General features: G+C 54.3%; 5 protein-coding genes across 5 annotated transcripts; 3 read left to right on the top strand and 2 right to left on the bottom strand.

Annotated features, from left to right (window-relative positions):
* Window position 1: 1 nt before the first annotated feature.
* CGGC5_v008946 (uncharacterized protein) lies at window positions 2-604 on the top strand (the record flags this gene model as incomplete). The annotated part of the gene is made up of 2 exons (XM_032020339.1): window positions 2-52; window positions 113-604. The coding sequence occupies 2 exons, from the start codon at window positions 2-4 to the stop codon at window positions 602-604; spliced, it is 543 nt and encodes a 180-aa protein (XP_031882640.1).
* Window positions 605-2,093: 1,489 nt separating this feature from the next.
* Window positions 2,094-5,981, top strand: PIRL (Pirin-like protein; the record flags this gene model as incomplete). The annotated part of the gene is made up of 4 exons (XM_032020338.2): window positions 2,094-2,220; window positions 2,281-3,058; window positions 3,441-3,464; window positions 3,674-5,981. 4 exons carry the CDS (start codon window positions 2,094-2,096, stop codon window positions 5,979-5,981), a joined length of 3,237 nt encoding a protein of 1,078 aa, XP_031882589.2.
* Window positions 5,982-6,850: 869 nt separating this feature from the next.
* TUBA (Tubulin alpha chain) lies at window positions 6,851-13,789 on the bottom strand (the record flags this gene model as incomplete). Its single annotated transcript, XM_066152096.1, has 14 exons — window positions 6,851-6,880; window positions 6,937-8,465; window positions 8,534-8,584; window positions 8,628-10,494; window positions 10,568-10,719; window positions 10,800-10,964; window positions 11,045-11,073; window positions 11,880-12,101; window positions 12,164-12,587; window positions 12,644-13,174; window positions 13,233-13,308; window positions 13,371-13,397; window positions 13,543-13,583; window positions 13,765-13,789. The coding sequence occupies 14 exons, from the start codon at window positions 13,787-13,789 to the stop codon at window positions 6,851-6,853; spliced, it is 5,169 nt and encodes a 1,722-aa protein (XP_066008388.1).
* Window positions 13,790-15,254: 1,465 nt separating this feature from the next.
* Window positions 15,255-16,021, top strand: CGGC5_v008943 (uncharacterized protein; the record flags this gene model as incomplete). Its single annotated transcript, XM_032020334.2, has 2 exons — window positions 15,255-15,548; window positions 15,602-16,021. 2 exons carry the CDS (start codon window positions 15,255-15,257, stop codon window positions 16,019-16,021), a joined length of 714 nt encoding a protein of 237 aa, XP_031882542.2.
* A 348-nt stretch (window positions 16,022-16,369) lies between these two features.
* Window positions 16,370-20,083, bottom strand: CIA1 (putative cytosolic iron-sulfur protein assembly protein 1; the record flags this gene model as incomplete). Its single annotated transcript, XM_066152095.1, has 5 exons — window positions 16,370-16,900; window positions 16,956-17,333; window positions 17,447-18,065; window positions 18,132-18,265; window positions 18,767-20,083. 5 exons carry the CDS (start codon window positions 20,081-20,083, stop codon window positions 16,370-16,372), a joined length of 2,979 nt encoding a protein of 992 aa, XP_066008386.1.
* Between the last annotated feature and the right edge of the window lie 1,455 nt (window positions 20,084-21,538).

Raw genomic sequence — 21,538 nt, 5'->3', positions numbered from 1 at the left:
AATGGCCCAAGTCAACGGAGACCTCCCGGCTGTTAACTCAGCCACTGCTCAGGTAAGAAGCTTCGCAATTCACCCGAAGCTTTGTACTGTCGGCGCTGACCCAATGACACAGCATCTGCTGGACATTCCCGTGATTCACGACGGCGTTGTCGCCTTCAGGAACAACCCTTTCGGCAAGAAGTCGATCGCCATTGGTGACTCTGCCTACCAAACCTTTGCCGCCCCTCTCCTTCCCTATCTGGCCCGTCCCTGGGGCTACCTGCGCCCTTACGCGGAGAAGGCCGACGCTCTTGGCGACCAGACCCTGACCAAGGTCGAGGAGCGCGTCCCCGTCATCAAGAAGCCCACCGAGGAACTTTATGCCGGGGCCAAGGGCATCATCGCTTTGCCGATTCGTACCGGCTTCGAGGCCAAGGACCACGTCTTCAAGACGTATGCCCAGGAGAAGAAGAAGGTTGGTGGTGAGAACCTGGTGACTTACGGCAAGGCCATTGTCAGCACTACTCTCATCACTACTAGCGAAATCATCATCTGGGTTGGAGATGTCATGCACTACAAGAAGGAGGAGGCCAAGGACGTCGTGAACGAAAAGGTCAACAACTAAGCCTGTACCTGTACTGGCATTCGTACCGCCGGCTAGTTCCCTTCCCTCCACTTCATATACCCTTCTCATGCGACTCGAACTATCCTTGATTCTTGTATCGCAGTCATGATGGCGGACGCCCCAACGACATACAGCAAGGAACGGAATTTATACCTCGGATAAAGAGCTTTTATTTGTACTTGTCATGTTCTGCTCTCTTATGTCTGTTTCCCATGTTGGTGTACGAGATGGAAGGCTTGCCGCCCGTCACCCCAGTCCTGAGTTTTGGGACCAACTGATTGCGGAACCTCTCTCAACGTTGATGGGTTCCGTAGAAAATAGGGCGCTTCCCTCACTACGGAGTTTGAATGGATCCGTAATTGGTTGCAGGTGTGCGACGGGGGAGCGAGGCTTTGCCAGTGCTGGTGTTGGTCATGGAACGAGATGAGACCCAAAATTAATAGATGTGCGCGTTTCTCTTGACCCCTGCTCTCAGGAGCTCTAAAGATTTAACCATCAAACCTCTGTTGGCATGACCGCACGTGCCGCGGTTCATGCCGCGTGTCCAGGCACGAGCCGGGTGATATCTGAGTCGCCGTCACGCCGGCTACAGAGGATTTTGACACTGATATGAGGATAACAGGTAGAGATGCATAGGAAGGGGTAAGACAGGAGAAACGACGCCTTAGTCAGTCACGGACGTGCACTAAGACAACTGACAAGCACGAGCGCGATGCAATAATCTGACAGTGCTGCTTAAGCTCCCTGTTCTGTTGTCTTACGTCCACGTCCAGGCATGAGTGTACCCTGTGGTAAGGTAGGTAGGTATTATAGCTTGCTTTTAGCAACTCAATTTTGACGTGAGATCGGATCAATTACGAGCAGCAAGCAGCTGGAGGACGACCTGGACGAGAGAGGGAAACTGGGGAGAATTGCCGCCTGCTGATTGGGCTAGGGTGGGTTTCTCCAAAGCAATCTGTGACCTCAGGCACCCAGCTCGGTGCCTCCGGCCATCAACGTCATAGCGCCCGGCCACGACTGACTGTGTCAGCAAGTCCCATACTGATAATTGCTGATGTAAATTTGACTAAGCCTAGTCGCTGGCCAGAATGTGGCAGAGACACCCTCACGATGCTAGGTAACCTGCCTCAGGTGGAGAGAAAGCGAAAAGGGCGAAGAAATAGACCAGGAAACAAAAAGGTGCATGTGTATGCCATTTGCCAATCGCGCTTCTAGAATATAGGAGTCTTGTTCATCTGCCCTCCGGTTGCCCAACGAGAACCATTCCAATTTTCTGCGTAAATACCGCGCGTGCTTCTCGTCAATGAAGCCCTTCTCGATTTTCTTGTCCATCATCGTGGGAATCGCATCGATTGTTCTCTTCAGACAAGGCTTACGCAACATTGCACTCGTTACCACCGAGACTTTCTTCAATCTGACGTCTTCCGCATTCAGAAGAGGAAACCAGACCCCAAAGCCACATATAGACCATCACCTGTACGCGAGCGATATGTCCATTCCTCGTGCAATTCGCAAGGTCTTCCTGGCCGTTGAACAAGCAGAAGGTGCCGGGGCTCGTGTCCGCCGCTCTATCGGGACTCCCCAGCTACGAAATTTCTCTCCATTTTTGATGCTTGGTGAGTAAGGTTTCCGCAACATAAAAAACAAGGAGAAAAAAACACATTGCTTATTGAAAGACCATTTCCGTATCTCCCCGGGGGCGGGCTTCCCCGACCACCCTCACAGAGGCCAGGAAACCATCACCTACCTGCTCCATGGCGGAGTCGACCACGAGGATTTTGCCGGCAACAAGGGCACCATTGAGACGGGCGACCTGCAATTCATGACAGCGGGTCGAGGCATAATGCATGCCGAGATGCCCAAACAGAACCCGGATGGCAGCGCCAATGTCGGCCTCCAGCTTTGGGTTGACCTGCCCAAGCATCTGAAGTCCTGCGAGCCGCGCTACCGCGACCTGCGCGCCAAAGAGATTCCCTCCGTCGACGTCGATGATGGTAAGGTCCACATCAAGATCATCTCCGGCCAGAGTCACGGCGTCGACTCCGTGCGCGATCTCGCCTACACGCCGGTCTGGATTCTGGACATCAACATCAAGCCTGGTGGCAAAGTCGCACAGCCTCTGCCCAAGGGTTGGAATGCCTTCGCGTACACGCTCGACGGACAGAGCATTTTCGGAACAGGAGCTCAGAAGCGTGTGGTCGACCAGTTCCACAATGTCGTGTTTGAGCTAGACGGGGAAGTGATCAATGTTGAGGTTGATGCGAGCGCAGAGAAGAACGCTCGCCTTGTGCTCATCGCTGGAACACCCCTTGATCAGGAGGTTGTTCAGTACGGACCATTTGTCCTCAGCTCCAAGGCCGAGGTTTACCAGGCCTTGATGGACTATCAGACTCATTCCAATGGTTTCGAGCGAGCCGAGGGCTGGCAGAGTGAGATTGGGAAGTCAATGATACAGTAACTAATCTTTCGGGTCCGTTTCCAGATTTGGCACTCGTGTTATGCAGTCACGCAATGCAGCGTATAGTCGGATGTTTCTCCGTCTAATCATGGTCAATTGGTTTCTAGACAATGTAAAATGATGATCTGGCAGATCGCAAGATAGATGCAAGACGAACAATCAGCAATACTTAGTTGCATGATTAGTTGATTGAGGTCGACGACGACTAGAGTCCAGCTTCATGTGCACGGACCCTGATGCTTATTCCCTCCAGTCAGTCGGTACTCTGTACACCTTACCTACCTTACGTAGGCCCAAGCCCCTACGAACACTTATGTACTGCATAGTAGGGAGCGGAGTACCTGGAGCGTACTGACCCGGCCCACTTCCGCTGCGCAGCTACGTGCTCTACCTAGGTACAAGGTAAGGTAGCTCTCGCTCTCTTCCCCCCTTCCTACCTTAGGTGGCATCCATGTATGTACACGAAACCCAAGCTGCCGCGCGCAATGCCATGATTCTCGTACCCTACCGTCACCACGAAACGATTATGGGAGCAGCATAAACACCCGAGCCTCTTTCATCCGACTGCACGAACGATTGACTATCTGACCGATCGATTGACGACTATCAAGAGCCCCTATTGACCTGCCAACCTCAGTCAACTACCGACATAGTTCATTCACTATGGATGCGCCCGTGCCAAAGCTCGCCGAGCTCCTCCGTCATCCCGATGACCTCGACAAGATCGCCGGCCTGAAGCAGGAATTTTCCCGAAAGAAGGCTGCTGTCGACTCACAACTCCGTGGCGGCCTTCGCGAGCAGCTGGAGACGACACAGTCAGGCATGACTGGCCTCACGGACGGGCAGAAGACGGTGCAGCAGATCAAGGAGGAGATGATCAAGATCGACCGCCTGTGTTCAGAGTCGCAGAACATGATCAAGGATTTCGCCAGCATCAACTTGGTGTCTCAGGCACATCGCAATTTCGGCGCTGTCGAGGCGATGCGCAAGAACCTGGAGACTTTCAACGAGCGTCTAGAGATCGTCGAGCGAATGTTGAGCGAGGATGAGAGCGACAAGGAGAACATGCCGAACCTCTTGCCGATACACTACGAGCTGACACAACTGAGGAATATTCGAGATGATGCCATGGAGCAAATTCAAAGAGCGGAGGACCCAAGTCTGGAGTCAACACTCGAGGACTACTTTCAGAGACTGGATACCATGATCGACTGGTTTGACGAGCATATCGGTATTCTAGCTCTGAACCTTATTAATTTGGTCGTTAATGACAACAATGGCCTGGTGGTACGTTTTGCTGTCGTGATTGAGGCGGAAGAGAAGAGCGATCAACGAGTGCTGGCACTGCAAGAAGCGTTGAGAGACCACAAGGAGATGGCGACAAGGTTCCAGAGTATAACCGACGGTGCAAAAAAGGTCCGAGGTTACAAGGACAAATTCACACAAGCCATCAAGATCAGTGTCGAAGGACAGTTCGCGGAGGCAAGAGGCGAATTCTTGGACGACCCTTCGGCACTTGATAAGATTCTCAAATGGTATTTCAACGACCTCAACGCCGTTAAAATGGGCATGGCCCCCTTGATGCCTAAGAAATGGAAGATTCTCAAGACCTATGGGGACATTTACCACCAAACAATGCACGACTTCTTGGTGGGAATGATCGATGACCAGGACTCTAGTTCTGCCAATACCTTGGAGATCATCAACTGGCCCGAAAAGTACTATAAAAAGATGAAGAAGCTGGGATTCAAGCAGGAGGACCTAGCGCCTCATGTCATCGACTCAAGAGAAACGGAACTGGTGCGCGACTTCCGCCAGCTCATCATCAAGTTCCTGGATGAATGGATCGAGCGAATATTCAATGCAGAGCTTAAGGACTTTGCCGAGCGCAATGTTGAAGGCTCTAACCTGGATCAGGATGAGTATGGCTACTTCCGAACCAAGAACCTCGTCGACATGTGGCGTATGCTGCGTGAGCAGATTGATGCTGCTGCCAACTCAAAGCGTATGGATGTTATTGAGGGAGTCATCGACGCCATGTTTCTGCGATTACGTGGCAGGCAGCAGTCGTGGCAGAAGATGCTCGACGAAGAGGCCATCAGGTACGAGACTGGGAAGATGCCTGAGCTCGAAGGATTCCAGCCACTTCAAGATTGGCTTGTGGCCACGGCAAACGACCAGATTGCCTGCGTTGACGACAATGAGGAAGAAGGCAGGCTAGCGTACCTGTCCAATTTCAAGCAAAAGTTTGAGCCCCTCGTATCGCCGGCGTACATGGAGCGCGCCGAGGGTGAAGTTGAGCTGCTACGGGATGGCTATGTGGATTTCAGCACGTGGTGCATCACCAAGTTTGTTCAGCTGATTTTCTCCGTCGACTTCAAGTTGGTCATGCCCGACTTCTTCACGCCCAAGTGGTACACAAGCACAGCCATGAAACAGATGGTGGTAACGTTTGAGGAATACGTCAACGACTATAGCCAAGTTCTGCACCACTCTCTTGTCGACATCTTCACAGAAATCTTCGCCGACGAGTTGCTCGTCCGCTACCTTACATCAGTTCGCAACAAAGGAGCCAAGTTTCGCCGCACCGATCCCTTCCAGGACAAGCTGTTCAACGACATTTCGACGGCATTCGAGTACTTTGGTGCCCTTCCTAATCCGGACGTCGGCAACTCCGTCAAGCAGACGTGGCGTGTTACCGAGTACTTTCTGCAACTGCTTACCGTCGAGAAGGACGCGCTCCCAGACACCTTTGAGGGCTTCAAGATGGCTTACTGGGATTTGCAGATGACGTGGGTGGAGGCAGCGCTGCGGTCGCGCGATGACTTTGAAAGGAGCATGCTCAACGCCGTCAAGGCACGAGCGGCGCAGATTGATGTGGTCAGGGGTCCAGAGACAATCATGAGCAAGGTCAAGTGATCAAGCCATGCCGGCTGCACGTAGTATCATTGTCAGGCAGGCAGAGCTGCGCTGAGGCGGCCGAGCAGGCTGATGAAAAGAGCGAAAAGCGAGTGATACTGGGGATCCGGATCCTCGAGAGATGACGATGGAGCTGCTCAACGAGGGTTGGGTTAGACGATAATGAATATCAAGACAACTGCTGCACTCGGCGAAGACGACGATCCAGAGTACGGCTGCTGGAGGTATTGGATGGGAAAATATGAGGTGGTTAGAAGATAAGATGCCTTTGCTTGCTGATGTATGGACACTTCGAAATGCTGCACACGGTCCCCTTTACAAAGGCGAACATGGGACGAAGAATACGGCCTTCACAGGACCATAAGTGATTGTAGCGAAGCTGGGTTTCTCTGAGTAGTAACTCAGCACTGACCCAAAGCTGTTGGGCTCAGTAGACTGGGGAGACTCTCTGATCTCACATGTAATTTGGCCCGCCATACCTAGACACATGAATGCTCGAGCTACGAGCAGTTCACAGGTGGAACCTACCAGTCTTCAATATTATTTGTTTTGAGTCCAGACTCATGATGACAACACGCAAGCTTAGTAAAAAATCAAGAGGGCCGAGCATTGTGAGCTTTGAGTCAACCATGCATATCCTACATACATACATATATATTAGGTGCCGAGGTCCGACGTGCTCCGATCGTGAGACGCGAGGGACATGGCGGGAATGGAAGGTTAAGAACTGCCGAACACGAAGGTATCTCTTGTAGACCAAGTGAAAGGGGGGAGAAATATAATGCCTGCTGTTGTCGATTTAATGCCACCTTGCCTCCCATGAGGAAATCCAGTTGCGCTTTTGTGCCCTCAACACTTCTAGATCAGGTTTATGATTGGCTGGCGAGGAAGTTGGCGGCCTGTTAGAGAATTAGCAGCCGAAAGTTTCAAACGAGTTTCTGTGACTATGACATACCCTCTCCAGGTTGTAATCATACTTCTCGAGTGCGAGAAGGGAATCTTCTCTTGAGTAGCCCATGCTCGTGAGGTTCTTCAAGATGGGGTCGTCATGCTCCCCATCTCTGGTCAAAGCACGGCCAGGTGTAGGTCGGGAGTCTGAAGTCGCAGGAGGGACTTCTGCACCCTTGTCTGCGTTGGCGGCACTGGGAGAGTCCAGGCTAGCAAAAATGGCATCCCAGTCCTGCGCATCCGGCACCGTCGCACTCTTCGTGCCCGCACCGTTAGTGCTGCCAGTGGCAGCATTAGGGGACACAGCGCCAAAGTCGTAACTACTTTCGTGCCCAAAAGCAGTGGATTCTGTCTTGACCTGGCTTGGAGGGGGGCTGCTGTCGAAGACAGGGTTGAAGTCATCGAGACCAGATCTGGAGATTGTCTGGAAGTCATCATCGGCAGAGCCTTCCTTGGCATCCTCGAGACCCTCGAAATCATCATCGAGGTCATCAAAGGAGGACAGCGGCTTGGGTGCGGCGGATGGTTGTGCAGCGGAGGCGGCAGGAGCAGTCGTCTCAACAGCTTCCGCTTCCGATGTCACCGGGGCCTCCGGGAGTGTAGACGTATCAACGGGGGCGGCTTGGGGCTCGGCAGACGATGCAGTGGGCGCGGAGCTTTCACCCGTGGGAGCAGGAGCAACAGCAGTAGCCGTCGGTGGAGGGGACGTCGCACCCTTAGGATCATCGACCTTTTTGGCTTGAGGAGACGCTGGTGCGAAGTCGTCGTCGAAACCGCCACGCTCGCTTGCACTATCAGATTCGTCATCGTCGCGGTCAAGCTCAGAAATTGGAGGGAATTCAGAATCGAATGCCGAAAATGATTTGGCGCCGTCAGCACCAGGCTTGTCTGAGCTCTTATGCGCGTTTGTGAAGCTTGCAAAAGCATTGTCGAAGTCAGCCTTCGCCTTGTCCTGATCCATTGCGGCGAATGGGTCTCGGTTCGATGCGTCGACTGCACCGACTTCAGTTCCAGCTGTCGCGCCCTCGCCTGACGGCTGCGCACCACTTTGAGCCGCAGGCTCCTGTGGCTCAGCGTTGCTTGCGGTAGAAGTCGAGGCGGTGCTCTGTCCCGTTGTTGTAGGCTCGACGGGGAATGCTCCGGGCAATGAGGCCGCAGTGGGGGTGTCTCCAGACCCATCGGCACGAGAGGCAGGGGGTGACACGGCCCGAGAAGACGTAAGGGATTCGGAGGCCTCCGGGAACGGAAGGAAGCTCGAGCTAATCTGTCGTGATTCAGGCGGGGCGGGAGGTTCACTTGTGAGAGTAGCCTGGCGGCTGGCAATGGGTGACGTGGGGATAGGGGGATTTGAGTACGAGCCCAAGCTAGCAGTCGACGCCCCCGTGTGCTGGGGCTTGAATGATGGCGCAGGTGGTGGTGTGCTTGTCGATGTGGGAGGAGGGAACGCCGGGCCAAAGACATCGTCAAAAGACTTATCGCCGCTGAATGGCTTGGCTGGCGGCGGCGAGGTGAAGGTACCCATAATGTCAGTACTTCCTGTTCTACGGAAAAAGGGATTGTTTCCGCTCGCGGTCGAGGGCGCAGGGCTTGCGACTTGAGCAGACGTTGCCACTGGGGAGCTGGTGTTGATTTGTCGAGACAAGTCCTCGTTGCTCCTGGAAAGATCAGCGACTTCTGACTGAAGCTTGTCGCGCTCACCCTCGTTCGTAATCAGTTGTTTCTTGTTTATAGCGACGAGTCCTTTCTGCTGTCGAGCTTCAGATTTGAGCTTCTCAATCTGAGGCTTCAACTGGGCGATCTCAGCGTTGATGGCGCGGATCTTCTCCTTGAGATTGGCGTTCTCTTGCTGGTCAGCCTGGAATCCAGCCAAAACTTGCTGGTGCTGGTTCTGCAGGTCTCTGTAAGTCCCGTCCAGCGTCATACACTCGGCTTGGAGCTTCTTTGTTTCGTTTCTCGACGTGTTGAGCTGCACCTGCAACGCCTCCACGTCCTTTGCTTCTTTCTCGTACATTGTGCGAAGTTGAGCCAGCCGTTGCTCGAAATTCTTCTTCTGCGAATTGGCTTGGTTGAGATCATTCTGTGTGGAGGTACGCTGGCCCTGAACCTCCTGCATTTGCTTAGAAAGCGAGCCGACCTGATTTGACAGATTCGCCAATTCAGCAGTTTCATTCGTCAGCTTTTTGCTGACTTCAGGGTCACCATCGCCGAGAAGATCCTCAGCTGCGGACACAGCGGAGGGCTTGCCAGAATTCGAGTCTCCTGTAGGCTGCGCTGTGAGGCCGCGGCCAAAAGAAGAGGACGGCACAAAAGGCTTGAACTGGTTGCCGGTGGGAGAGGGCCGGATGGGGGAAGATGGGGCCAGAACTGCCGAACCAGACCCAAATGGGTCATTAGCTGTTGATCCGCCAGTTGAAAGGGCGACTTGAGCGGGTGCCGGAGCGGGCGGGGTGTCTAGGCCAAACAAGTCATCAAGGGCAGATTTCGGAGGAGCCGGGGCCGGCGCCGGGGCCGGCGCTGGGGCTGGTGGTTGGGGCTGGGCCTGAGGCGGCGCGTCAAATGGCGAGCTTGACGTTGTAGGTCGCGGCTGTGTTCGGAAGCTGGGAGGAATCAAGTTAGAAGGAAGCGCTGTTGGCAGAGCAGTCGAGCCATCTCGTCTGATCCTTTGCTGGCGGATCAGATACATCGCGACTGCAAAAGTATCCCGGTTCAGTCGACCCTCTGAGTTGATGTCTGAGAGATCCCAGATCTGGGCCAGTGCATCCTCTGGGAGATTGGATTGGCTTAGAAAGGGGACAGCCTCTTCGCCGGTGATGAAGCCCTTTTGAGACTTGTCAAGGTCATTGTAAAGTGCGTCAAATCGGGCCTTGTCAGCCGAAGTGATCAGCCAGTCGCTTCCCGGAGTACCAGTCGTCTGGGCAGTAATCGGTGGGCGTCCAAGAGGACTGCCTGCGCGAAACTGGGCCGAACCACTCATTTGCCGGGGGATTGCAGATATTGGTCCGGTGCCCGTAGGCGCGGCAGGTCCACGACGGGTCGCAGCTTCGTAGAGGGCGGCGGGAAGAATATTGGGAAGACCTCTTAGCGCGCCGGTCTTCATAGACGTGAGCAAATGCATAGCAATTACAAATTCTGTCAGAACCAAGGCCCCGCGCTGCTCGGTATCGGCCAACTGCCAGATTCTACCCAAAACCTCGTTCGGCAGGCCCGACTTTTCAAATATAGATTTGGCCTGGTCACCGGGAAGCAGGTTGCCAGCTTGAAGCGGCTGGCGCTCGAACAAGCCGGCATACTGATTGACCTTCTCAGGGGTCAAAGGGGGGATTCGGATGGGGCCTCCTCCGGTGCCTTGCGCCTGAAGAGCAGCAGCGGCAGGGGGAGGAGTCGGAGATGTAAGAGGACCTGCGGGAGGGGGCAAGCCATCGAAGCGTGGTAGTGGTCCCTGCTGTAGGGCCAACTCTGGCGTCGGTTCTCTTCCAGCCTGGGCGTGACCAATGAGCCGCAGCACCAGACCGAAGCCGGCAGGAGTTAGGAAGCCTCGGTTTTCCTTGTCTGCGATCTGCCATATCTATCGTATGTGTCGTTAGCCACTTGCGCTGGATTCGGGCAGTAGCGAGCAGCAAGTATCAATCGGCCCTCACCTCTCCCAGTATTCTCGAATCGAGTCTTGTTTTCTCGAAGAACTTCACTGCCGTCTCTCCGGTGACAACACCGACGCTGTCCGAGTCAGCCTGGCGAAAGAGTTGACCGTACAGGCGCTTCTCTTCGGCGTTGAGATTTAAATTCGGCACAGCTGTTAGACAATTGTCGTCAGCATCTAGCTATCACTCATTGCCGCGCAACGCGCTGTCACCATCGAAAGAGTCCACTTACCCGCATCGACGCCGTCAGCAGACATGATGGCGGCGTGGAACTCCTGCCTCGGGGTGCTACTAGCAATCAAGACGGGCTGTTTCCAAGTGTATCTAGAGGTGATGGAAGTTGTTTGTTGGTTCAATACGGCGGCCTCCGGGGGGCTGGGGTGAAAGAAGCGTGAGTCTGACGATCGGGAAACTGCAGGTTAGATTTCACGGCAAGTAAAGTGTTGCTATTGAAATGGATGGACGGCAGGATCATACCTTGTACACAGATGATGGCCCGGATAGCCCTTTAGTCCCAAAGGATCAGCCTTGGAAGGAGAGGAGGTGGCTTGTGTTGATGCTGTTCGTGGACTGTGGACTGCGGACCGTGGACTGGCTGGGGGTTTAGTTTGGTTCAAAGGTCGTCGGGCTGGTAACTGGCAGGCCGCGCCACCTGCCTTACCTAGGTACCTACCTTACGGATACGCAAACAAGTACGTACCCAGGCCAGGCGTGTTCAGCCACCTGTGTGAAGGTGTAATGAGAACACACATATGCCCCATAATAAAGCTCGGGCACTCCACGTCCTGTTGCAGCTCTGAGTCCAGTGTAAGGTAGGTAAGGTAGGTAGTTACCTACACTGGACAAAGAAGCACCTAAGGTACACAGAGGTACCTGCACCCAAGGTTGCTTGAACATCCGAAAGGCCCGCTCCGCTCTATCAGTTTCATTCCATTGAACTCGAATACATCCATCAGTTAAGATGATTAAATCTGGCTGGAAGAGACTCACTCTGCAGACCTTGCAGTGTGCAGCTTTATCTTTGAATATATATGCACAGTGGCACAACACACGCATGCACAATGCAGATCTGCGAAAGAAAAGGATGCTGACTGAGACCAGGTGTCACGTAGCCTGAGGAGCACAATTTATTTATCCTCGGTAGCATTAAAGTTGGCTATTCTTTTTCTCACTCTAACAACTGAAGTAAACACGCCACCGGCTCAACGGACTCATCAAGTGCAAAGACCCATGGCAACGGAGCCTGCACCCTGAGAAGAATGGAGGGCGACTTCTTCCGCATCCAAACGCCGCGATATACACATCTTAATACTCTGCCTCAAGGCCCTCCTCGCCTTCAAGAGAGTCGGCCGCAACCTCCTCATAATCACGCTCGAGGGCAGCAAGATCCTCACGAGCCTCAGAGAACTCGCCCTCCTCCATACCTTCACCAACGTACCAGTGGACGAAGGCACGCTTGGAGTACATGAGATCGAACTTAGTCGACAGGGCGGACCAGGCCTCCGCAATCGCAGTTGTGTTGGAGAGCATGCAGCTATTCGCATTGTCAGTAGACTGTTATACCGCTAGGCATGGAGGGATGAGGATGTGACTTACACAGCGCGGCTGACCTTGGCGAGGTCACCGTTGGGCACCATCTGAGGAGCCTGGTAGCAGATACCAAGCTTGAAACCAGTGGGGCACCAATCAACAAACTGGATGGTACGCTTGGTCTTGAGAGTAGCGACAGCTGCGTGGGCATCGTTGGGGACGACATCTCCACGGTACAGCAAGCAAGTTGCCATGTACTTGCCGTGACGGGGGTCGCACTTGACCATCTGGTTGTTGGGCTCGAAGCAAGACATGGTCATCTCCTGGACAGAGTTGGCCTCGTGGGCGGCCTTGGCGGCAGAGATCATGGGCGCGTAAGCGACCAAAGGGAAGTGGATGCGAGGGTAAGGCACAAGGTTGGTCTGGAACTCGTTCAAGTCGACGTTCAGGGAGCCATCGAAACGGAGGGAAGCGGTAATGGACGAGACAACTAAGTAAAAGTCAGATGCAAGCTCGCATATTGCACGATCGTATCTGAAGGCTTACCCTGGGCAATCAAGCGGTTGAGGTTCTCGTAGTTGGGGCGCTCAAGACCCAGGTTACGACGGCAAATGTCGTAGATGGCCTCGTTGTCGACCATGAAGGAGCAGTCGGAATGCTCGAGGGTGGTGTGGGTGGTGAGGATGGAGTTGTAAGGCTCGACGACAGAGGTGGCGGTCTGCGGGGCGGGGTAGACACAGAACTCGAGCTTGCTCTTCTTGCCGTAGTCGACGGACAGACGCTCCATCAGGAGAGCGCCGAAACCAGAGCCAGTACCACCACCGAAGGAGTGGAAGACGAGGAAGCCCTGCAGGCCAACGCAGTTGTCGGCAACGCGGCGGACCTTGTCGAGAACCTGATCGATAAGCTCCTTGCCAACGGTGTAATGGCCACGAGCGTAGTTGTTAGAGGCATCCTCCTTGCCGGTGATCATGTGCTCGGGGTGGAAGAGGCCGCGGTAGGGGCCGGTGCGGACCTCGTCGACGACGTTGGGCTCAAGATCGCAGTAGATGGCGCGGGGGACATACTTTCCCTGGCCTAGAAGATTTGGTCAGCACTCACAGCGGAGGCGAGAATACTTCAGGACGAAGCATACCAGTCTCGGAGAAGAAGGTGCTGAAGCCATGGTCGGGATCGGCCTGCTTACGCTCCTCGGTCAAGTATCCATCGGGCTGGAAAGGGCATCGGGTTAGCATTCTGTGGACTGGATAGGAGCGGCGGGTTGCCAACGTACCTGGATACCGTGCTCGAGACAGTAGAGCTGCAGAAGAAATCAAGGTCAGCCATCAGACGCATGAAGAAGCAGGTCATCATCAAGTATGGCCACTGATTGGGCCAGCAGAGCTTCGTACCGCGAGTTGACTCGGCGGCACGGCGGAACGGAATCAGCACAAGTCCAGACGTACCTCCCAGCAGGAGTTGGCAATCTGGCAACCAGCCTGACCGACTATAGGGAGACAAGTCAGCAACCGTGTGTTTTCAAGTAGCAGAATAAGGATGTTCGTGACAGGAGATATCAGCGACCGAAAGGCAGCTTGCGAAGGAAACGGAAGTGAGAATGCGGTGAAGACAGCCGACGCGTGGGGTCAGGGGAGATCAAAACAAAAAAAAAACAGGCGGCAACTTACCGTTGATGCTAATGACCTCACGCATGATTGCGGCGACGAGAGGAAAATGAGACAAGCGACTGAGAGTAGAGGTAGGGAGCAGGATCAGGAGCGTCGGGAGTGTCGAGCAAGCAGAAAAAAAAAAAGTTGTTTTTGCAGCTATCGCGAGAGGATGTCGACAGGAGGTTGAAAAGGTTAGGTTAGGCCTGGCAAGTACAAGGGAAAGAATAATAGGTTGTGCTAGGTGCCGGGCTCGTGCTCCTCGTTTTTGGTGGTGCTGCTGGAGTCCTCGACTGGGTTCCTCAGGTGGTCAAAGTCGGGGTGGGGTGGGATGGGAAATTTGGTGCGCAACAGGGGCCGTGCTACAGTTTTTGTTGATATGAGCCTCCCCGAATTGGTAAGCGCGTCTGTCCACGTCTCTCTCAGACAACCGTCCAAAGGACTACTGGCCAATGGCCGCATCGAGTCGCGGTCCTCCCGGGGCGTGGGGTCTTGCCTATTGGCCCCGTGGTGGAGATCTTCTGGCAGGTACAGGCCAGTCAGTGATTGGTTTGACAGGTGAGCAAGGGCCCTGGGCCGAAGCCCAGTACACCGCACTTCGCTGGGAAAGGCAACGCCGGTGACAATTCCTCTCCATAGTTTTCAACCTTCAGCTGCCTGAGGTAGCTTGACTGTGCACAGCTGCCTCATCTTAGGTGAAGTGCTTTACAAAAGCACAAGTGGTTTAACGCGTTCTAGATTGTTTACATGAGAACTAGGTAAGTAGGTACCTATCTGAGGTGTCTAGGTAGGAGCGAGCTGCGCTGTATAGGTAGAGGCAGAAGCAGCAGTTGTGCAAGCATAAAGGTAACAGGCAGGACGAGAGAGAGAGGGAGAGAGGACACGAAGGGCATGCACATACCTACGGAGAAAGAGAAACCCGTCGAAGATCCCCAGAGCCGAGGGACCAGCCATTCGGGCTTGCAAGATGAGGCACGCTGCATTCACTTCTGATATCAAATAAAGGCAGAGCAGGGGCACGGACATGGACGATAGCATCGCCAAATTGCGCTTTTTCCTGCCTGCCACCCTGCCTACTTACAACCTTTGGTAGGAAAGCTGCCTTAGATCGCAATACCATCATTTCATTCTAACGAGTCTGTCCCGGACGCCATTTCAGGCGCTCTCCCAGCTCGAAGTAGATCACGGGGCGCCGCAATAGACGTAAGTATCTCGCATCCATCAGTGTGAGGTACATGTCTGCACCGCGGTCGGCACACGGAACGGACAGTGGAAACGGACCCATCCGAGAACCGTCGCGGCGGCGGGGACAACATCCATCTTTCGTCACCTCCATGCATCCTTGTCTCCAACACCACATCGAGTAGGTTCGAAGGACAGACTTGCTGTTTACCATCGAACAAGATATATGCCACCTCTCTCCCTGATTTCTCTACCACGGGAATATTCCGACCGCAATCTGCTTCACCTCAGACCACAACCCCCCTCGGGCTCTGTGCCGCGCTTGTCACATGCGCCTCTCCCTACAGCATGGCCTTTCCATGGCCATTTTTTCCAACTTCGCTGGTGCGAATACCGAGAAGGTCATTTTCCAAGCGCCAGAGACTATCAATGTTCCGAATACATCGCCCAACCTCGGCGACCTCCGCCTAGACATGCTCACACCAGACCACTGGTCCAAGAGGATTGATCTGCCAGCTTCTTTCCCGGCCCCTGCGTCTCCCTTTGGGAGCCCAACCTGGTTGCTACTCAAGAACCTCACACAAGACCAGCGGTATGAGCTGAGAGTGTGCTGGGCGGCTACTGTAAGATGCTTCACACCCTGTTCATGATCATCTCACCATTGACGACCAAGTAGCAACCTACAGCTTTCACCCTCGATGTGTTTGAGCTGCCCGTTGTTTGGGACACCCCCGAGCTCATCTCTTCCCTTGCGAAATATGCCTCCTCTCGCATCGCAAACCGTGAGGCGGATAGCTCTTCGGCCTCGTACTCAACGCCCATGGAGCAAGAAACTTCCCTTTTGTTCCTCAGGATCTTGACTGCGGCGGATTACTACACTGACAACGCCATGCTCATGGCCAATGTTGAACACGTTCGCGCCGACCTCATACTCGATCCATTGCTACTGAATGCTTTGCCGAGGTCACTACTTCCAACCGTCTTCTACATCAAGGGGGTGTCCATCATGGCCTGGCTTCTATCTAGGGTCATTCTGATTTGGATTCAGCCAGTACTTGCCTCTGAAGGCAAGCCTGAGAGGAAGAAAAACATTTAAGCACGAAACTACCGCATCTATCCCCCTCTCCATGCATTCATGTCTTGCTCAAAATGAAGGGAGTTCTAACGACAAACATCGACTGCCTACAAATCGGGACCGCACCAGTTTGCGTCACGGCCTCTAGACTCCTCCTCGCTCTCGTCTCGACATAGTTAGCCTCCCGAAGCGAGACGGTACAATTTCTGGCTGGCTTCTGTTTCTGGCTTGTCCAACAAACCTCCTAGCCTGACGAACTAGTGGAGCGAATAGCAAGAAGCGCCTTCCTGGACGTGAAAGGCACAAAATGCAGCCCCATGCCATGTCACGCTCCTGTCTGGTCATGGAACAGTCCATTCCTCATGGCACTCAGTAGTGGGTGTTGTAGCCACCCTGCTGAGAAGAATTGCCAGCATACGAGGGTTGGCTGGGGTAGCCACCAGGCTGGGAGCCTTGGGGGGTCCCACCACCGTAGGTTGCCGGGTTGTATCCGCTGTACTGCTGTTGCTGTTGTTGGTTAGACTGAGCGGCGTAACTGGGTTGCTGGCCATATGATGAAGGGGGTCCGCCAGAAGGCGGAGGAGGGTACTGGTTATGAGATTGCTGAGGCGGCGCCCCATAAGCGGTGTTGTGATGCGTCTGGCCCTGGTTCGGCGTGGAGTACTGGTTAGGCGGTGGAGGAAATGACTGGTTGTGATTCTGGGCTTGAGTCGGCGGCGGAGGATACGACTGTTGGTTGTGACCCTGGTTGGAAGCGGGCGAGTGGTAGGAAGAGGCACCTGCCGGTGGGGATGAGTGCTGGGTATGCGTCGAGCCCGACGGCTGGTAAGAGGTAGGAGGAGCCTGGCCAGAGTAACCGCCGCCGCCAGAAGCGCTGTTGGAGTATCCGTAATCGTTGCTCTAGAAAGACAATCAGTAATGTCACATGGGCGTCTGCGCGTGCTCTAGAACCTACGCCGTGAGCTGGCTTATTACCACCAAACATATTGGCGACACCGCCCATGAGAGAACCTGCGAGACCTCCATGCTGCTGCTGGTGTCCCGTAGACTGGCTGCCGTGGTAGTTTTGCTGCTGTCCCTGATGGCCTTGTTGCCCCTGTTGCTGCTGCTGCTGTTGCGGTTTGTTGAGGAAACTGGAAGCCAGTGCACCTCCGAGTTTGCCTAGAGAGCTCTTTCCCCCACTACTAGTGTTGGTGTTGTTATTTCCATGACCTCCAATCCCACTGATTAGCTGACTTGCAAGCCCACCGAGAGGACTTGAAGAATTCCCATGGGAGCCTGATGAGTTGTTATGGCTGGAGTTCTTGCCAAGCAGCGCGTTCATAGCCATGCTCTGTGGACAGACGGCAGGTCAGCATGATGTGAGCAGAGAAACATAGCAACAAAGAAGACGCAAGGAGGCGAGCATAAGATCTTGAAGACGATAAGGACGACGGGCAGACGTACACCTAGGCCACGGTCGCCCGTCGGACCATCAAGACCTCTCGTGTTTGTATTGTCGGGTGGCATGGGAGGGTTGACGGGCTCCAGGGTGCCATCGGCGTGTCGCACGGTCTGGCTACCGTCGGGATGGGTGATGAGTTCGGGTTGAGGAACGCCGTAAGGATGATCAGAGGGTTGGGCAGGAGTTGCGCCTGTGGGAGCGGCGTCGGTCGGAACCTCCCATTGCGAGACACCGGTGGAAAGCTGCACGAAGTAGTACTTCTTGCTTGAGCCATCCCACTGGGCGATCCAGCCAGCAGGGAGATGGGGCGGGGCAAACGTGGGGCCTTCGGTGCCCGGCGAGGTCGGACCTGCCATCAGAGAGTAAAACGGCGTCGTCTGGTCGTAGGCGAACGGAGGGTAATAGTATTCGGTGAGGCGGCGAGGATGGAGTGTGGAGGTTGTCGAGGGTCGAGAGAAAGTGGTGTTGGGTGCAAAGGACGGCGGGGACGGTTGGAGGGTGGACGCGGGTGAGGTGCTGTGCGGTGCGTTGCAGCCAGGTACGTTCTTTAGGTACCTGTTCGTGCGGTGTTGAAGTGGAAGGTAATTAGGTATGGATGGATATTGGCTGCACGTATTGGCTCTGCAATTGGATGGCCCCGGGAGCTTAGCAAGTAACGTAGGTAGGTAGGTATCTCACCTACCTTACCTCAAGGTAGGACCCAGGTCCAGATTTTGAATTGAAGCCGACGGGAGTGTCCAGATTCTTGGTAAGGTGCTCTGTATATTACCTAGCACGCCTAGATAGGTAGGTAGGAAGGAGAAGAATTGGACAAGAGCCGCCTGAAGTTACTGCAGTCAGAATAACAGACGTGCTGAAGAAGACCCTGTTTCACTGTCTGTGTGCCAATTTGAAGGGCTGGTGACGACAGCTTTTAGCACTGCCCCAACCAAGTTGCTGACCATGTTGCTGAACTGCACGCTTGCGCTGCCACGCCGCCTTGCGCCCTTATGTCCACCCGGCCTTCATCTCAGCACCTTATCCGACAACGCGACCCAGAGGTTTCAAGTGTTTCTGTCCAGTGACAGGGGATCAGGACCAGGACGGGACAGGACGGGACAGGACGGGAGGCGGCCTCAAACACCTCGGCCAATGGATGTTCCGCTTAGCCACAGCCTGGGCCCTATTGCCGCATCATGTTGTGGCTTGGCAAGTGTCAACATTATCTGCAACTTGTAAGTCATCATGTTCAGACTCAGACTGTGGATCTGATCCCTATGCATTATATTGTTTGGCTTTCAGATGGACTTCATTTCCGAGCAAATGACCTGCCAGGGACGCACCATGCCCTCATCACCAGTTGTGACAAGCATCTCCTCCGTCCCTTTTCTCTCTGATCCCGCGTCGTACCTCTTGCACCAGGTAATATGGTTGATCTCGTATGGACCGTGAGCGTTCGGTACCGTCGCTTCCACCCTCCACCTCCCTGATTGACCCGGTCGCTCGCTGGCTTTCTCAGGTGCTTCTTCGTCGTCGTTTCCCATTCCGACCCTTGTATCATCATACTCCCGGTACACGGCAATGACACCGTCACTGCCAGTGCTGGCCATCAATCCTGTATCGGCACTCCAGGTCACCGAGTAGATGTCCCTCGTATGCGCCTTTGGAAGGATGGCGTCGCATCCCCACTCCTCACGAAGCGACCTTCGCATGGTGTTGGGAATGCCCCCAAGTCCTGGACGGAAACCCGAACCTACACTCGCCCCGTCCTCCTCGTCCTCCTCTTGTAGACTCCATAACCGTATGGTCTGGTCCGCCGAATAGGTCATCAGCCTCGGGAATCCATTGTCCGCACGCGGCTTCTGTTCCCACTGCACACCCCAAATGGTGCCGTCATGGCCCTCCAGTACCGCCACACAAACCCATTCTCCATCGCCATCTTCGCGCCATATCCGGACCGTGTTGTCGTAACTCGCGCTCGCAAGAACATCAGCGCTGTACCTTCTACGCGAGTTTCTCCCGGGCACATCGGGACACCATGCGATGCCCTTCATATCTCCGTTATGTTCGTTGAGCACGGCAACCGTCTCCCACTCGTCATCCCCTTCGGAAGCGCCCACATCTTCCCATATCCACACAGTCTGGTCTCTGCTACACGTGGCGAGGTAGGCGCCTGAAGGCGCAAATGAGACCCCCTTGATCTCCGAATCATGACCTTCCAGCACCAGGGTGAACTCCCAGTCCTTGTCCCCATCATCGTCGCTGTTTCCATTGCTGTTGGCTCGCTGCGACGAATTAAGGTCGATCTCGAGGGAATCGCTGGCAGTGTCGTGGCCGGAAAAAGGTAGCTCGCCATCCCATCGCCACAGGCCAGCAGTAGAATCGAAGCTGCCGGTGACTAGGCAGAGCTGTTGAGGTGGGAGATTGGGCTTCCAGGCAACTGAACGAACGGAGCGTGTGTGGCCGCCGGAGAGGCTGCTGTGCGAGGACAGCGAGGATAGCGAGTAGATTGTGACCGATTTAGAGTGGGCGGTCGCAATTAGAGGCAGCGTCGGGTGCGGCACCGAGCACCATGCGCGTTCGTAGAGATCAGGCTTGAAGGGCGGGAGCGGACTGATGCGGATCGCCAAAGATGGCGGCACATCCGTTGACGCGGGCATTGTTATGGGGGTAGTCGCAGCGAAGGCGGTGTCGCACAACTGACTGTGCGGACGGAACAATCGGCTGCTCAAGATTCACACAAAATTTCTGTATCTACCCACAGTAGAGACTGTTGTTTGCTTTGCAATGCCGGTTGCGAGAGTGGACGCGGCAGTGCTGACAGCGCAGATAAGTATGGGTAAGAGCGCAGGACATCTGGTGATGCAACTAGATGCCCCACCATGCCCTGTAGCATGCGCAATGTTTTCACAGTACAGATAGCAGAGTAGTGAATTCTACCCCGCGGTCGGTGCGTCGCTGGGATTCACTACACTCCACCCGGTCAGGCTATGAGGTGACGGGAGTCCCGTTCTTCCTTTAGGTCGGGCCGTATCGCTACTACAACGGGCAATCTTTCTTCCAGCAACCTTTAATCTCCGATAAAGCCCTATACCGCCTATGGATCGCCGTCAGCCGGAGTTGCCGGCCCCACATCGACATTTGCCGCCAGACCGTACACGATATTGATTCAGCAATGGAAAAAAAAAAGGAGAGAGGCACCAAGACATTCTTCCAATATGCAGTTTCATGAGGGAAGCAGTGGATTTCAGAAGCAGGACGGGACACTCCGTGCAGGTGCACAAACTGTTGCGGGTGGGGGTTGATCCTGGTGCGTTTGGAAAGCGAAGCCATAACTTGAAGGAGAAGGGGAAGTTCAACCACCATCTCAATTTACATCGGTGGAGACAATTTGAGATGTTACACGCATATTCCATTGCCAACCATCGACCCCCGAACCAAACTCTCCGCTCATCGTTCAGATGGTGACTGGGCCGATGCTATTCCGGTGGCATAGTCGAACCCGGCGGAGAACCATGACCAAGAACTGTGATATGTTGCCATCAGCCAAGTAAATGCAATTTTTTTGCAATCGAAGGAGTGGCGGGCCACGATTTTATATCACCTACGTGATCTTTTTTTTTCCTTTCCTTCTCTTGCAGTAAAAGCTGTCACGTTCGCGGCTGCTATCCGTCGGGGTTCATAGGAAATAATGAACGCCTTCACCGCCAGCGTGTTATATTGTCTAGTAGGTGAAAAAACTGCCGCAGCATGGTTTCTACAACATGAACAGACCGAGACTTCAGGTTGCCCGACTCATTCTGCGCATTGCTCGCTGATCTAATGGACGACGGAACCATGCCTTGGCTTCGGGACCCGATGTCGTCAAAGACCGCATGTTGCATGTAGGGTCAGAAAAAGCGGCATTGTCCGACTCAACTGAGAACCAGTCGTTCCGTATCCCCAGCCGTGTCGGGCATTTCTTCATTTATGGAGGACCTCCGTTAGCTCCCACCTGAGCAAACATGGTTTAAAGGTCACTTAGGAGGGGCCTTCAGCCCAGCCTAGAGACAAATGCTCGAGTTCAACCTAGCAAAACTGACCCCACATGCGTGTGGTTTCTGCAGCCGGTGGCT

The sequence above is a fragment of the Colletotrichum fructicola genome (assembly GCF_000319635.2).
Source record: "Colletotrichum fructicola Nara gc5 chromosome Unknown KSG_Nara_v1_contig05, whole genome shotgun sequence".
NCBI classification, from domain to species: Eukaryota; Fungi; Ascomycota; class Sordariomycetes; order Glomerellales; family Glomerellaceae; genus Colletotrichum; species Colletotrichum fructicola.
This window is presented reverse-complemented; position numbering and strand designations above follow the sequence as displayed.